The sequence below is a fragment of the Python bivittatus genome, unplaced genomic scaffold (genome assembly GCF_059951505.1).
Source record: "Python bivittatus isolate LINGU-HERP-01145 unplaced genomic scaffold, Pbiv_v1 ctg000400_np1212, whole genome shotgun sequence".
Taxonomy (NCBI): Eukaryota; Metazoa; Chordata; class Lepidosauria; order Squamata; family Pythonidae; genus Python; species Python bivittatus.
The window spans coordinates 10,439,048-10,456,296 of record NW_028277073.1 but is presented as its reverse complement, the minus strand read 5'-3'; the positions used below and the strand labels follow the sequence as shown (position 1 = coordinate 10,456,296).

General features: G+C 40.1%; 1 protein-coding gene across 6 annotated transcripts in view; it reads right to left on the bottom strand.

Moving 5' to 3' along the window:
• The window catches only part of A1CF (APOBEC1 complementation factor), a 60,318-nt gene that overhangs the window by 38,997 nt on the left and 4,072 nt on the right, over window positions 1-17,249 (bottom strand). For 4 of the 6 annotated variants that reach the window (XM_025177725.2, XM_088144409.1, XM_015891477.3 and 1 more), the window contains exons 2-6: window positions 12,370-12,513; window positions 11,337-11,471; window positions 7,005-7,135; window positions 5,525-5,763; window positions 3,763-3,927 (exon numbers count right to left, since the gene is read on the bottom strand). In XM_025177725.2, the coding sequence (XP_025033493.2) occupies window positions 3,763-3,927; window positions 5,525-5,763; window positions 7,005-7,135; window positions 11,337-11,471; window positions 12,370-12,468 (769 nt within the window). In that variant the 5' untranslated portion in view covers window positions 12,469-12,513. Of the gene's footprint in view, window positions 1-3,762; window positions 3,928-5,524; window positions 5,764-7,004; window positions 7,136-11,336; window positions 11,472-12,369; window positions 12,514-13,611; window positions 13,740-17,249 lie in introns of all 6 variants that reach the window. The other 2 variants (XM_088144407.1, XM_088144410.1) reach the window with 2 other exon arrangements.

Below are 17,249 nucleotides of genomic sequence, written 5' to 3'. Positions count from 1 at the left end.
TTGCCACAGGGCTCAACTCAGCTCCACTCCCTGCTTCTATTTAACATCTACCTGAAACCACTGGGTGAGTTTACCCATCAACATAGGGATAAATATCATGAGTATGCTGATGTTACTCAGTTGCACATCTCTGCTCCATCCTGTCCAAGTGATGCTATCAAGGTGCTTTCCTAGTGCCAGGAGGCTACATTGATCTGGATGGAGAAGGAGAAGCTTTAGCTCAATCCCCACAAAGACTTAGCAGTTGTGAGTTTTAGGGGTTTCCCATCATTAACTCTGAATAGGGTTACACTTCCAAGGCAGAGTTGGTACAATATGGGGAGCCACCTGAACTTGCAGCTCCTGCTCAAAGAGCAAGTGGCAGCCATGGCCAAGAGAACTTTTGCACATTTTCTGCACCAGTTACACCTGTTCCTAGATTGGGAGGTGATACTCACAACCATTCATGCCTTAATCACCTCCCAATTGTATTACTGGAACACACTCTACATAGGGGTGACCTTGAAGAGCATTTGGAAGACTTAACAGGTCCAGAATGCAACAGCATATGCAGTATTGAGCACACCATAGTTCACTCATGGAACATTGCTGCCATATGAGCTGTACTCCCTCTGGATGCAATTCAAGATGTGCATTGTCAGCTCTGAAGCCCACATGGCATGGAGCCAAGTGACTTGACTTATTTATTTATTTATTTATTTTCTACAGCCACCCATCTCAACAAGCGACTCTGGGCAGCGTACAATCACAAAAACATACTGTAAAACAATTAAAACAATACAAAATAAATAAATATGGTTGCCAAGTAAAACTATTGCCATAGATGCCAATATAGCCAAGGAACGGGTCCCTTAACACACTCAGGGCCCCAGGCCTGGGCACATAACCAGGTCTTCACAGCCTTACAAAAGGCCAACAGGGTCAAGGTCATCCTAGTCTCTGGAGGGAGAATATTCCAGAGGGTAGGGGTTACAACAGAGAAGGGACATCTCCAGTCCCTGCCAGCTGGCATTCCTTGGCTGACAGGACCTGAGGCATGCCCAACCTGCTGGACCAAATTGGATGAGTAGAAATAACTGGAAAAAGACAGTCCCTTAGGTAACCCAGTCCCAAGCCATGCAGGGTTTTAAAGGTGACAACCAGCCCCTTGAATTGCACTCAGAAGCACACTGGCAACCAATGCAGCTCATGTAGCAGTGATGTTACATGTGCTGAATATCTGATACCATTTACTACCCGCACAGTCACATTCTGCACCAGTCAAAGCTTCCAAATGCTCTTCAAGGGCAGTCCCATGTAGAGTGCCTTGCAGTAGTTTGAATGGGAGGTCACAAGGGCATGAGTGACAGTGAGCAGAGCCTCCTGGTCTAGGAACGGACACAACTGGCACACAACATGAAGGTGTGCAAAGTCTTCCTACCCATGGTTGCCACCTGCTCTTCTAGCAGGAGCCGTGAGTCCAAGAGTACTACCCCATTCAGGACCAATGGTGGAAAAACCTTGTCACCGGAAGGCCCAAATGCCCAAAGCCACTCAGTCTTGCTTGGGTTGAGTTAAAGCCCATTGCACCCCATCCAGACCCTTACAGCCTCCAGGCACTGGGACAGGACATCCATGGCATCTGTCAGGCGGCCCGGGGTGGAGATATAAAGCTGGGTATCATCAGCATATTGATGATACCTCACCTCAAACCATCGGATCACTTCACCCAGTCGTCTCATGTAGATGTTAAATAGGAGAGGAGAGAGAGCCAAGCCCTGAGGTACCCCACAAAGTAGGGGGCACAGGCTGGATCTCTCTCCCCCATCAACACCGACTGGTACTGACCCTGGAGGAAGGAGGAGAACTAGCACAACACAGTGCTGCCCACCCCCAACTCCTGAAGCTGGTCCAGAAGAATATCATGATCAATGGTATTGAAGGGGTCGATACCACTGAGAGGTCTCTTGAGAAGCTAGGATGTTCACATAACCCCCATCCCACTCTCGCCAGAGGTCATCTAAGAGCACAATCAATGATGTCTCAGTCCCATAACCCGGACTGAACCTTGACTGAAAAGGGCCCAGATAATCTGCTTCATCCAGGGTCCTCTGCAGCTGTGACACAAACACTTTCTCCACAACCTTCCCTAAAGAGGCCTCAGTTGGACCATGAAGCAGACTTCCCGGAAAAAAACCAAGCTCCCTTTGAAACCCGATTGGGTCCTTCAGTCGCCTGTGGAGGGAAGTGGCACCAGAGAACTGGAGGCTCACCAGGGAGTGATCTGACCATGACAGGAGACCAACCAGTATCTCCCCCAATTTCAGAACAACTTGCCACTGCTCTGCCAGAAAACCAGGTCAGGTGTATGACTGCTATTATGTGTCAGGCCCTGGATGACTTGGGATAGGCCCATGGCTGCCATGGTAGCCATGAATTTTCAAGCTGTCTCCAACCCCATGCCCAGAGAAGGCAAGTTAAAGTCCCCCAAGACATTAAGCCTGGGGAACTCTACCGCCAACCCGGCCACAAAGTCAAGAAGCTCAAGCAGGGATGTTGCTACACAGCAGGGAGGCTGGTACAATAGCAACAGTCCTAACTGATCCCTCTTAGAGCCCAACTTAACAAATAGGGTCTCAAACCCACCAATCTGAGGAGCAGTACCCCTGGATGCCTCCCATGAGTCTCGGATGACCACTGCCACCCCACTGCACCTATCCTGGGGTCTTGGCTGGTGCCACACCTGGAACCTAGCTGTGTACATCTCAGAAAGTGGCACTCCCCCTTCTGTCCCAGTCAGGTCTCACTAATACATGCCAGGTCAATTTTCTCATCCACTATCAAATCATGGATGAGGGTGGCCTTATTACAAACTGATGTGGCATTCAGCAGCAGCAGCTGACAACCCAGAGCCTTGAAAGTCTGCCAACTGGGGCCTGGGAGTGAGTTTGAAGGGCTGGAATGTGCTACAGGAACAATGTCTCTGCCCATCCCACTACATGTGGCATTCTCCAGGTCCCCTTGGTGAAGCAGTGTCACCTGATGAGTCCCAGGAAGTGTGCCTTCTCTGTCATGGCACTTGCTTTCCAGAAGAACAGAGGCCCCGGCCCTGCTGGCCTTTGGGAAGGTCATGAAGACCTGGATCCTCCCTCATGTACAGGATGCTTATTGATTGACAGCTTGATTATCTACAGTTCTTCCAGGAAACTCAAAAGAATGCACTGGGTTCTTTATGCATTCAACAAGCCTGTGAGGTAGGTTAGACTTAGAGATTGTGTGTGGTTGGCATCTCTAAGTGGGGTTTTGAATGGGGGAGTCACACTCATTATTTGCTTGGTGCTGTGGCTGGTTAATGAGCTTCAGTTTTGCACAGCAAAATTATGGTTTGTGAATCTTAAAGAACAGGTTTATTCAAGAGTTCTGGAATGCACCATTTAAAAATTGGTAGTGATGTTCATTTGGGCAAACATTAGTGCTGTTTTTGATCAGATTCAATTTTAAACAGTTAACTACATTCTGTGCCTGTCTCAGTCCAGATGTGTTGGACTATCTATCAGCCACAGTTAGCATGGGCAACTGAAGGTATAATTTATTTGAACAAATATTGTTCATGGAAAATAAAATAGCTCTTTGACTTGCTTTTAGTTTTTTGACATTCATAGAAATTCAAAATATTTCAACTGCTTTTCAGATAAATGCAATAACTGCTTTTCCAGATAAATGCACATTGTTTATTAAACTTTCTAGCTTACTAAAATATTGACTGAGCTTTTTTTTTTTTACCTGGCTTAATGTTGTTGAATTCTTTTTCAATTGTTTCTTCAGTAGTAGATAACATAAGATTTCGCACATAGAGGATTTTAACTGATGACATTGTATCTTCATCAACCTCAACTTCTGGTTCTGCCCAATCTACAGCAATTGGATGTCCCCATAGTTGTATCCGTCCTGCAAAATAATTGGAATTAAAATAAATATAAAAAGTGAAGGCATCTTTATTGGAAGATGTAAGAAGTTTTTTGTTACAGAGATGTATTGGAATATTGAATGTGTGTTATTGTAAAAGATATTGTTGACTGTAAATGCCATGGAAGAAGCAAATTAGGAAAAAATTTACATTTCCTATAGTTTATAGTTTAACTATTAATCTGAGTCCTCCTGGAGTCTATAATATAGTTTGAAACAGTTTTGCTACGGGGATTCCTTCATCTTGGAAAAACTTGGGAACTGGATTTTTGTTTCTGTGTTGATATTATCATTAGCTTCACATGTCACATGATGTGACATGTGAATCATACATAATATCAACATCCATATGAAGGAGAGTGTGGTTTCCTTGAATCAGATTTTAGCATGCAGCTCTGCCCCCGAGACACCAAAATTCAGTGGAAAAATGGGGGTGAATTTTGACAAGATGATTTCAGGCTGTTAGGAGGGCTAGGTGTTTTAAAGATTGGATGGGGCCAGTTGGCCTCAAAGAGGGTCCAACAATGATTCTCATCCCCCACCAGTGACAACAACAACAACATAAACAGACTGAAAAATTAACCCCTGTGGAGTCCTTGAGGTTCTCTGAGCTTGGTTGTTTTCTTGCAAACGTTTTGTTACCCGGCTAGGTAACATCTTCAGTGCTAGCTTGGAAATGTTACCTAGCCAGGTAACAAAATGTTTGCAAGAAAACAACCAAGCTCAGAGAACCCCAAGGACTCCACAATTCAGCCCTGAGCTACACATATTCTCTTCTATTAATTAACCCCTTTTCCATCTGGTAGTTCCTAGAAGTCCTCCTGGGGACCTCCAAAGTATCAGGAGGCTGTTTCTTGCTCTTGATCCTCTAAATGCCTGCCCCAGTTTACTGGGTTGAGCAGTGTTTCTCAACCTTGTCAACTTGAAGCATGCTGGCTGGGGAATTCTGGGAGCTGGAGTCCACACATCTTCAAGTTGCCAAGGCTAAGAAACGCTGGTGTAGAGTAAACCCAGACTTTCTAGTTTCTTAACAGTGCTTGTCCTGTCCTTAATGTCTATTCTAGGGAAACCTCTCTGCTCACATAAAAACCAGGCAAACTTTATACCCTTCCTTAGCTGCAGCCGGAGATACAAAACAGCTAGCAAGCTGCCAAGCCACGTTGAAAAGAGGGATGGATGGACAAAAGTTTTCCACTATTCAAAGCAGGGGATTTTTTTTTTTTTTTTTTTGCCTCAGGTGCCAAAATAATTTGGCCAGCCTAGAGAATTGTACATGCTGAGAAGGGAGATAAGAGAGGGGAGGATAACTCTTCGACCACAGGCTCATGTTTCTTGCATGAAACTTGTCAAAAGCACCAGGAATTACATCAAGTGCTACTGCACTGAACTAGAGATCAATCTTTGGGTTTTTGCTTTTTTTTTTTTTTTAAGTGAATACAAGCTATGGGGATAAGTCAGAGGGCCTTTTAGCAAAGTCAATAAGTAGCAATTTGCTGCTTTTTCTTGAAACCTCCCCCCCGCCCCCGGATTGCAGCTTGAGGTTGCTTTGGCCACATATCGGGGCATCTTTTAGCCCTACCTGGTAGCAGTTTTCGTCTTGCCATAGCTGCTGCTCGATGGCTTCCGTATTCCACAAAAGCAAACCCTCGGTTTTTTGCTTTATCAGCTGCGCTAGGGTACACAATGACATCAACTACACCTTCTGTCACTTTCCGCATCTCGGTTAAAATTTCTTCCCTTTTCTTGGCTTTCGGAATGCCTCCTACAAATAAGCGGCAGTTGTCCACACTGGCACAAACCCCGAGTAACCGACCATCCCTGTGTGAAAAAAGAATTCCATGGAGGGGGTGAAATAGACTGAACTTTTTGGAAAATCTTGGTTGGGAATACGATTTAGAGCCTACATTGTTCTGTCAAACGGTGTGAGCAACATGAATGACCAAATAATCAGTAAATTACTAACAGTTTCGTTAACAATACAGTGCAGCTTTTGTGGGAGAAAAAGTTATTTTAGCACTAGCCTAATGAAAACTAATTCACACAAATAATCCCTGGGTAGATGATAGGAGAAAGTTTTACACAGAAATTTATCTTACTCCCCCTTTGTTAAATTAAGAGTACTTCTAGACTGAGGGCTCCTAGTGCTGTCACAAAATATTGCATAACTACAACATTCTGTCTTCTCTCTTTAAATATATTTCTTGTGTAAAAAAAAAAAAGATGGAAGAAATGGTAGGGAACATAAGAAGGTTGTAAGATCTACCTCTTCAGGGTAGATCTTGCCCTCTCTAAAATCATTAAAACTAGGTAGGGCAACAAAATGTTAAATGCTAAGTCTGAAAATAGTCTTCACTTTGAGGTCAGTTTCTATCCTTGGCTTCTTAAAATCCCTTTCTCACAAATATTAGTGCTCCCCACCTGCATGCATATAATTTTCTTGTACTTGAAATCTGTAGACCTCAGGATTTGAACTGAAGATTTCCACTTATTGATCCTTACTGTAAACTATGTTGTATGTTGTTTTGGACATAAAGGTATGGGGTGGCTAAGCTAATAACACTGTGATTTTAATATAGGTTGTATGATTCTCATGGATCAGTTAATATGAAAACTGCTGTGGTATAAGGGAAACAAACTCATATTTAAACTTGGTTTCAACCTTAGGTGTGTAATGTCAACTCTTCCTTTTTTGTGGGAAAAGAATAAATCACTGAGAAGAAACAGGAATGAGGGGAAAACAAGTGAATTGAATACTAGCTCCCACTGCTGTTTATATAGGATGGTCTGTCCCAACTTGAAATTCTCTAAATGTCTTGTATTTTTGTCATCCTCAGCAGCAAGTTGTAGACTAAATCATCAGGAAGGTATCAGACTACAGTAATAGTCCTGCTTGAAGAAAAATATGGTCTCGTTTCATCAGGCAGTTTTGTGACAGATGTTGCTTTATTTTGTGTTGTTTTGTTTTCAGAGAGTGACTTCTAAAATCTTCCATTAGATTTTAAGTGTCCTTGAAGACAGAATACAAATCCATTAAATAAAAATAAGCAAACTCAGCTCACCGAATTTCATAATTGTTCAGCTGCCTGATTGCATTCTTTGCCTCTTGTTTGTTGCAGAACGTTACAAAAGCATATCCCCTGTTATTTCCACTGAAATCCATCATCATCCTCATCTCGTAGATTTTACCAATCTGGAACAGTCAAACACAAAGTTCCATAAGCTTTCTTAGAAAAGGAATTGTTATCTACACCATAGAGCTCTTTGGTCAAATTCTGTGGTCCTCACCATTCTGACTGTATGCCTGTTTCATTTCAGGACAGGTTACCTTGGAGCACACTTTATCTGAGACCTGTTTTCTGACCCATATGTAAAATAGAAAAAAACAGAAGAGGTGTATGCTGAAGCTCCAGGAGGTTTGCAATAACTTCTATTAACACATTCCAGTAACAATTGTCTGTCTTGCCTCAGGAATCCAGGAGTTCAGTCACCTAAATCACTGTTTCTTAATTTTTTTTCTCTCAGGGCCCATTCCCACTTTTAAAAATTATGAAAGAACATTTGTTTGTATGGGTTTTATTTATCGATATTTACCACATTAAAAATTAAAATTGACACATTTGCTGCCATTACCGCTTCTTGTGATTGATAGGATTTTAATATTGTATTATTTTTCAATATAGGCTGGCAAATAATTTTGATTTTGAGGGCCCCTGGGAGGGTCTTGGGGGACTCAGAGGGGTCCTAGGACTACAGTTTAAAAAACACTGATCTAAATGTAAGTCATACTATCATGTACGGATATGTTTATTGTTGTTTTTAATTTAATTTTTAATAAAAAATAAATTAATAAAATTCATACTAAATTAATACATTATAAATGTACTATAAAATTTATGGTAATATTGTTATAGTGAATTGTTTGCATTGAGAAAAATACTTCAGGACAAAAATGGCAGAAAAATAGCTCCATAGTCAATTCAGTATAAACATGAGATCTTTTGGAATTTCCTTATAAATAACTGAAAGCTGGGGAAATAGTTAAATGGGGTAGTCCACTTAAAGTTGGTTGTGAATGAAGTGGCATGTAAGCCTAAGTAAAATAAATAAACAGGTGGCTGCTTTCATAGACTATGCTAAGAGACTGAGGAAACTTTGAAGAGTAATTTTTTCAGAATTGCTGTCTTCCAGATGTGTTTGACTTCAGCTCCCATATTCCCCAGGCAGCAGGGGCTAGTGGCCATGGTGGTTAGGGTTATCAGAGTGGAAGTTCAATACATAGGGAAAACTGTTCTAATGGAATGATAAAAGAGACAGATAGCAAATTTATCTAACAGGTTACAAAGTTTTGGCCTGTCAGATTTTCGCCTCAGCCAAAAGGATGGACCTGACTGGATGCCTTCTGCTCCTCAATATATGCAGGATAGCCTTCCACCCATCACCACTAAGTGCGGGGGTTTTGTTGTTTGTGGTACAAGCCTTTGCTTATACTTTTGGTAGTTACTTAGGTCTACCAGATCCAGGCTGCCTAAATCTAAACAATCCCTAGATGGCACCAAGTAGATGGAAAACTCTAACATTTTGCTGTCATCTAATGGTCATGGAGATAATTGCAGCTCAGATCTGGCAGCGCTAGGTAACTCTTCTTTTCAGGGATTATGAATACTTCCAATCCTAAAGACAGCCAGAGTTTTGATAAGAGCAAAACTCTAGTAATAGCAGAAAATAGAGTAATCCTGATCAACCATCTCCAGTGACCACCCCCAGATATCTTCCCATCAATTCCAGTAATAAACCTGACGCAATTATTAGCTACAAATTATGGACATCGTTCCATGCGCTGGAGTGTGGAAGGTTGCTCCTGACATTAAAATCCAGTTAGACACATGGTCCCTGTGACAAAATTATCCAATTGCAGTGTTTCTGCTTAGTACTCCTGTTGGTCTATTCCAATTTCCTTTCCCACCCAGTTTTCCATTTTGTTCCCAAACAACATTAAGCTGGAATTCCATGCTTGCTGAGGTGCTTGGCCCACCACAGTCTGCTTTTATTTGAGCTCATTCTTTGGAGGGGGGCCTAATTTTTTTATTAAGGTTCCCCCTACCTTGTGAATCTGTTCCTATGGGTTAGTGCTGCTATTTTGATTCCATTAAGTAGGGCAGTGGGATAATGTAAATAGCTGTTTTGTTATATGATACTGCTGTAACATCCAGCTGTCATTCTCTGTTTCTTTCACAGACTGCAGACTCAGTCAACAGCCATGCTGTTCAATAGAAAATATATTGCACAGTTATCAAGGGCTTGTCATCTTTGCTCCATAGACCCATTATCACTTTATATTTTTGTCTTTTTTTCCTCTTCCTTTTGACCCCTGACATCAGAGCTCGCTTTGTAGGTGTTGCTGTCACAAATAATTTTACTGATGTGAATCGCAGCAGCAATGGGAATAAAAGTTGTAAGAATGTTCTTTCAGGGCAGAGTTTTAAGAGTGCCTGAATTCAGAGCCTATAGCATTGAAATCAGTTGCAGGAAATGACAAGGGATGATCCCAATGATCATATATGAGACACTCATATCCAAGGAGTGATTGGAAATGGAATAGTAACAAATCTAATAATGGAGTAGTGGTAAGTTTTGTGAAGAAGACATTCTGAAAGCTCATGATTCCAAGAAGAATCTATAGTCATATACTTTTTTATTCATGAAAGAATCAATACTCTAATTTAAAAAAAATAGATATGCCAAACAAGGAAATATTTGTAAACAAACAAGTCACTAATTGCAAATTAAATATATAATAGGGCATAATTGCAAGTCCTATATATGCTTGGAATACATTCCGTTGAACACAAGGGTATTGCCTCAGAGGTTCAACTTGTAAAATACACTGAGCTTTAGCAAAAGATCTTCAGTCTTTAGTTTTTAAGTGTGTTACCATTTAAAGTGATAGGAGAAACATCGAAGGAAAAAAAAGGGAATATCAATGTCTTCTTGGAATTGAAGAACCTCTCCCATAGAAATTTATGGAGCAATGTATTGAGTTTTTGAAAACATTTTTCTAGATATGTATATAAGAATTCCACACCAAATATCAAGTTTCTTGGGAATTACTTTCATTCTGACAGCATCTACCTCACCCTGAAAAGTGAGCCTTAAAGACATTCATTTGTCAGGGTCCAAGGAAATTTATTTATATATCTTATTCCTATGTAAGGTAATTATCTGAGAAATATCACACAGGATAAGAGTACCAAAATAATTAATAAATTCAGGACATCTATGACTATTATAATCACTTGGTGGATGAACAAACAAGTTCCTTGGATGCTAGTGAAGGAAGACAAACTTCCTCCATGGAGTTTAAGAGGGTGTAAATGATGCATTCTCATGTGAACATCACAGAAACTTTACAAATAATAGCAACCTTACTCAAGGAGGTACATGGGTTAGCAGGATTTCAAATCTCTTTCTTCCAGTCTTAGTCTCATTCTATTACCAACCCACCTTACTCTCCCTGCTACAAAGGATCCAGAAGATTATGGATTTTATTTTAGTTCTTTCTGATATGTTTCCTTATTTGAATCATTACTTCTGCTCTGATGCACACCATTTTAGTTTGTGCGCTTATAAATTAACAGTTCCCAAATGAATGTGAGTTAACGTAATACTTTAACCTGTTTAAAGAGTTTCTAAAAGACTTTGGGAGTATGTAATATCAGTAAGTTACAAAATAGTAGACATATTTGTCTAAGAACAGCACTAAATCCTGTGTCATCTTAAAGATTGTTGTGTCTCCTGAACAATACTTAGAAATGATAGAGCCAGTCACAAAGGTATTTGAGTAACCCTTGTAAAATCACTTTTATAGATTACACATGGAGTTCCAAAACAGGATGCTTAACTGGGAATTGCAAATTGGCTAACTCCAGTCAATATTTAAAAGTGGGTCATTTTCTCTGCAATTATTAAAACTGAATGAGATAGGGACAGAGATCTTCCAAAGAGCTCAGAGCAGAACTTTAGATTTGTAAGAACTGTGTGAAGAATGGTTGCATTGAAAGATAAGATTTGCACATGGCAACCTAGTGGTCTGTAAGGCCCATCAGGGGTTTGACTATGAGCTTTAGAAAATGTAACATTTGAGTCACTGTGGTAGACTCTCTGTCTGACATGCAATGCTGTTAGAGGAAAAAAAATATCCAGAGAAAAGTATTGCATCCATAGACACACTGAAACTCACACGTGCTCTCCAACTTCTCCTGAGAAGTCCAGCCACAGGCACTACACAAAACTACTCATTAAACTTTACTTGTTTGAAGTATACACCCTGCCCACAATTTCATTCCTTTAAGTATCCGCAAGAGAAAAGAAAACCTACTAAATTAAATTATTACTTTTTCACATAATGGTATAAGTTCATCTTCAAAGAGATCTCGCGGAAGTTTTCCAATGAAAATCTCACAGCCTCGTTCTGGTGGTGGTCCATCCCAATCTGGTGGTGGCCCTCCATACTTTCGTTGACCGTTTTCCTGAATGGAAGAGAAGAAACAATATTTGGAATCTGTATTAATTTCAACACTGCTTGTATCCTTAGGCATATTACTGAATTGTCTTCGTCTAGTTTTATCTTTTTCTGCACTTGAACTTCACCCTCTTTTTATTTGTTCCTGGCTCTGTCCTGAATACATTAGATTTATTTTAGAACCTCTGATTACCTCTCAAGTGATTGAGGAACTTACCTAGTCATGAGAAGAGGGCACATAAAGACATCTGGATTTGTGTAAGAATGAAGAAGAATTTAGTTCATTTTGTATTTTATGGTCTCATAGTTTAAATTGCAAATATGTACTTTCTGAATCATTATGCTAAATTAAATGCCTAATTTTATGTTGCAATGCGTCGCTACAGGAAGCTGCACACAAAAGTATGTATATTATGTAAAAACATTGTCTAAGGAAATATATTAGCATGCACATACAAATATGTACATTTAGGAGAAATGCGCATGAGAATTTGTGGAGTTTAAAGTCATAAACCTGCATGGAAGGCAAGAGAATGAACAGGTGATTCAAAAAATGAGAATCTGAGAGCAATCATCAGTGACATGGTTATCCCTCTGCTAAATGCTTGGTTCATATTGCTATGTTGAATGCAGGACTGCGGTGTGAATTGGCAGTTCACTGAAACACCGTCTTTCAGCCAGATCATGAGAATAGAAACCCACTGGCACTCCTAAAAGTGACTGCATAAAGGCAGGAAGACCCATGTGGACACTTGTGAGTATGTAGCATTCGGTCCTCACTAAAAAACAAGAAATATTACTTAGGAGAGAACTTCTGGTGAAAGCCGTTGAGAAATGATATCTCCTTATTTTACTTTCAAATTAGTAACCTAAAAGTCGTATTTATGTGACAGGGAAGTTCCTACCTGAATCAAACTATATCCCGTGCGCTGAATTAAAGTGCGTAGGGCAGCTTCTTTCTGCGTGCCGGTCAATCCATCCCCGGATTTTTTATTTGATTCCATTGTGTGTGATTATCACCAAAAAATCAGGTTAATTAGGAGTGCTCACTGCAATCAAATTTAAGATAAATTAAGTAAATTAAGATATTTTTGTAAAGGAAATTTCCATCATAGCAACGAGGAAGGTCTTTATAGGAATCGCTCAGAGTAATTAGGGAACAGAACTGGAAATCCAACACCTCCAGAAAAGAAAGATAATCACTCTGAGAACCTTCTTACTCCAGAAGATTTGTAATGACTTTGAGGCAAGAAATTGTTCAGAGGGTCCGCTCCAAAATAATGTGTAAAGCTTTGGTAAAGACAATGCTTGGTTTTAGCTTGTGGCATTTGAAACTCATTGCATTCCTTTAAATGATTTTCAGAGTTCTCTGAATGAACCTTACCACTGACCTGAGGGCAATGTTTCTCACCGACTTCAGTGAGGTTGATTTGGGGGTGGTACCCCGTTTGGGGGTGGTACCCTGAACTCAAGCCTTGCGATGCCCCCAGTAGTTTTAGGAACGCCCTCCAGAACTTGGCGGTAAACTGGACCCCACGATCCGAAATTACTCGTTCTGGGACACCATGAGCTCGGTAGACATGCTGTATAAATAACTTAGCCGGTTTGGGGGCTGATGGAATGGATTGGCATGCCACAAAATGGGCTTGTTTGGAAAAAAGGTCTGTAACTACCCAAATGACAGGGCATGTATCAGAATACTGAATCAGACACTTTCTGCCTTCAAGGTAGTCCACGCAAGAAACACAAACCGTGAGTACTAACCTACCTTTACTGCAGTAGTTCCTAGTCTTTTCTATGCCCACACCCCTAGGAAATGTTTGATTAATGTTCACACCCCCTACAAAAGTAATATCAGATTGGAAGATGAAGAAGTCTAATTTCTAATGTGGGTGAACAAATTGAACTTAAAAAAATAAGCTTTTCACTCAGTGCATAAAATTGTTGCCCCCTCTGAAATTCCATCTCATACCCCCTGGGGGCATGGGCACCCCAGTTTGGGAACCCCTGCTTTACTGGCAGGTTACAGTAACAGAACCTTGCCAGTCCAAAAGCACTTCACCCCTCCTTTACTTTTATTCTCCAGAAAATTAGGGAGAATTTTGAGATGCTTCCCACACCCCTTTTCCTTCTGTGGGCTGAGATACCTTTTGCACAGCTCTTTCCCCTGTCTCTCGTGGTTATTCTCACAGACACCAAACCTCTTTCACTGTCCATTGCAGTCTTGAACATTGACAAGGTAGACCGTATGGTTTTATTATTATCATTATCCACCCTGATGGCAGAATAAGAAGTTATGGTTATGAGATGTGGGCTCTCAAAATGTAGACACCAGGAGTTAGGCTTGATTTGAGAGATCTTTTCAAATATATAGGAACTTTATTTCAAGCCATTTCACTTACTGCAAATGCAAACATATTTTAAACTATCTAATAGTATATGAAATACCCCTCATTTCTTTTAATATTTAGATAGTTGCTGGTGAAGGGATTTCTATTCTAATGCCTGTGGAAAAACTGATTGGACAAAAAGCAAATGTATCATTTTTAAGGAAGTCCAGATAAGATTCAGCCATCCAATTAACCGAGGGTTGTCACTTAAGGCACAAATGACCAGGGTCAAACTATCATAGTTTGGACACATTATGTGAAGACCTAGCTCTCTGGAGAAAGCTCTAAGGCTGGGGGCAGTGAAGGAAAGAGAAGAAAAGAACAACCAGCAGCAAGTTGAATGGACTTGCTTACAGCAGCAATATTACTGTTGGACCTGAAGGACCAGATGGGGGCAGATCTTCCTGAAGAACTTTCTACGGGGTCACTACAAGTTGACACTAACTTGATGGCACATCACCATCATAAATCAGATACTTATTTAACACTTGAAGTTTTTAATGTACTCCATGCCATGTTATAAAAATAGCACTTAGCCCAAAGTTATTGGTCAAAAATGTTCTTTAACAAAACTCTTCAAGTAGTAAGTATTTCATATCAGCCAAAGAGATATTATACCTAACCTCATATCAAGAGATTGATATTTGTCTTAACAGCTGATAGTTTGAACTCTATGTCAGATTTCACATCCACTCAATTCCTTTTTTTTATTCTTCATTTCCATTAGATTTGAAAACCCCAACTCACAAATAATGGAATTGGCAGCAGGTGCTTGACAGCTGTGTTGAAAAATCCTGGATATTCAACATGTATGTTAAGCCAGAAATTTAGAAGGGATTTCTTACTGAAGATGACTTTCAGTACCCTGTCCAAGGCTAAATCAACAAGCATACAGTATTGTATTATGAGTGGGAATATCAAAGGATGCAACTTGAGAGACACTGGTGAATGGATTCATAATCCATTACTTAGTTACATCCTGTTCTGGAAAGGGTTCCTTAATGTCCTCCTGCAGCCTGGAGGTGAATTTTGAATGTTTCTGTAAAGGTTCCTTGATATCTTCTACTTAATAATGAAATAAATCATTGCAAATGGGGAAAGAATTAAATTATTGCTGGATAAACCACTTCCATTCTAACTCAAACCTTTGAAGAAAAATGCTGAAATCTTGTCCTGCATATTAAAAAGTGTGATACTATAAACGCAAAGTGAAAGTAGAGGCTGATCAGAGCACTGAATATATTACTACTGTATGATATTTGAGCAAGCCATTTGAAAACATGGAAAGTGTCTTTATCTGTCTCGTTACTGTAATAAAAATATTTTGATCTCTTTCTTCAGCTTGAAAACTTTCGTGAGGGCCTTTCCCTTTGACAGTCACTCTATTTCCAAGTGGAAAAACAATTTTTTTTTTATTTGCTGCTCATTTCTTCACATAACACATGGAAAAATTGCTCCAAGGCTGCAATCTAACCATGTTACAGTTTTCACAACTTCCTTCTCAGCTGAATCAAGTGAAGGAGGCATGTTTTACACCAGTGTTTTTTGAACTTGGCAACTTTAAGATGTGTGGACTTCATCTCCCAGAATTCCTCGACCAGAATTCAGGGAGTTGAAGTCCAAATCTGAAAAACAAATGGCTACATTTGAAAAAACACTGGCACAGGAAGGAAGGAAGGAAGGAAGGAAGGAAGGAAGGAAGGAAGGAAGGAAGGAAGGAAGGAAGGAAGGAAGGAAGGAAGGAAGGAAGGGTGTGAATGGTGCAAATCAGGTGGTGTTGTCCTCTGGGAATAGAGCAATGTGTGGACTCGTCTTCAGGTGCAATTTCCATCAAGCATATAGTAGCACCCTTCCTTATTCCACCTACTGTATAACTGGTGCTTCCTCAGTGTTTATCCCAACACATCTTTCCAGTCTACTACAAATGGACGTTAACCAAATAAAGCATCTCTTTGCCCAGGCCTTGGGTTTTCAGTAATAAACAAGACAGATTCCTTCAAGATTGCCTCTCATATATGTTTTGCACAGAAGCTGATTCATGCTCTACATATAAGTCGCTTTGTCCAATTGTAATGCACAATATTTCCTAGCATGCACACATGATAGTAACTGCAACTCTACAGAGTCTGGTATAGATTTTATACAATATTGCCTAGTGCCATTCAACCAGAGAATTTTGCCAATAGCTTGTGCTATCCCTTCCCTGTCATTAACTTGGCAGTTGGCTTTTCAGATATGATGTGACTTTTACCCACTTTTGCTACAAGGAGAACAACTCTGAATGAAGTTTTCATTCCTTCTCCAACCTTGGCCACAAAAGTAATTGCTTTTCAACTTTGCTCTTCTTCTGCAAACAGAAAAAAGCCTCTTTTGATTTGATTAGTACACTGTACTTTGTTTGGAAATGCTGTAAAAAGGTTTCATGGCATCTTTCTAAGCATAGGAGGCACAGAAGGCTTCAGGATTTGCAGCCTGAAGAATCTGCATTTTTAAATATTCACCATCGTATTTACTTTTGGAATTGTTTATGCAAGAGCATACCTTGCTTCACACAGCACATGTGACTCACAGTTGGTAACTGCATTTGACACCTGTTCACTATCGCATTCAGCCGAACCTGAGCACGGCACTTCTCTGGAATTCATTTAAGGAACCCAGCCCTTTTCAAGTTTTCATATGAGCCTGGAGAAAAGATGTCACTGATTTTTCAGGTTTCTAGTCTAGAGGGATGCTATGATGTCCATCATTTTCCTCTAAATTGCAAAGTGGACAAGGAGGGAGAAGTGAATGACTCCCCTGATACTATCTCTCTGAAAATTTTCAGGTTTCTTAGCTGTGGCCATCTTCATAACCACTTTTATGCTGTATGCCATTTTCATAACCACTGTCCATAAAAATATACACATCCATTTTTTAAAGAACATCTGAAAACTAGATTTTTGTTTGTTCTTGCGCAGATCCTTCTGCATCTATTAATTTGAAATGGTAGGTGAGATGTTTACAAATGTTATCTAGTTATGCTCCAAAGTAGATTTCAGCAGCTCCTTTAAATAAGAAGAATTTTTAATCAAAGAAAAAATAGAACAGAACCACTATGCCTATTCATTTCATCACTGGCAGGATTAATAATTGGCTATCTGTACAGGTTTCATCCAGTTACCTGTCAAAAATAATAAAAAATACCATGTACCTACAGTATTTCCACTTATTCCAAACTGAGATACGCATTCAGTAGAAACACCCCTCCCCACAGTCAAGGTGAATTCAGCCAGTTTCCGAATTGCTGACTTGGGGTCCTGAGCCAAACTATATAGTAGAGGTACATATTTGATTAATAATCAGTGAACTTTACTTTCTGCGCTACAGAGGTCTTTTTGGACAGTGAACCTGGCCAA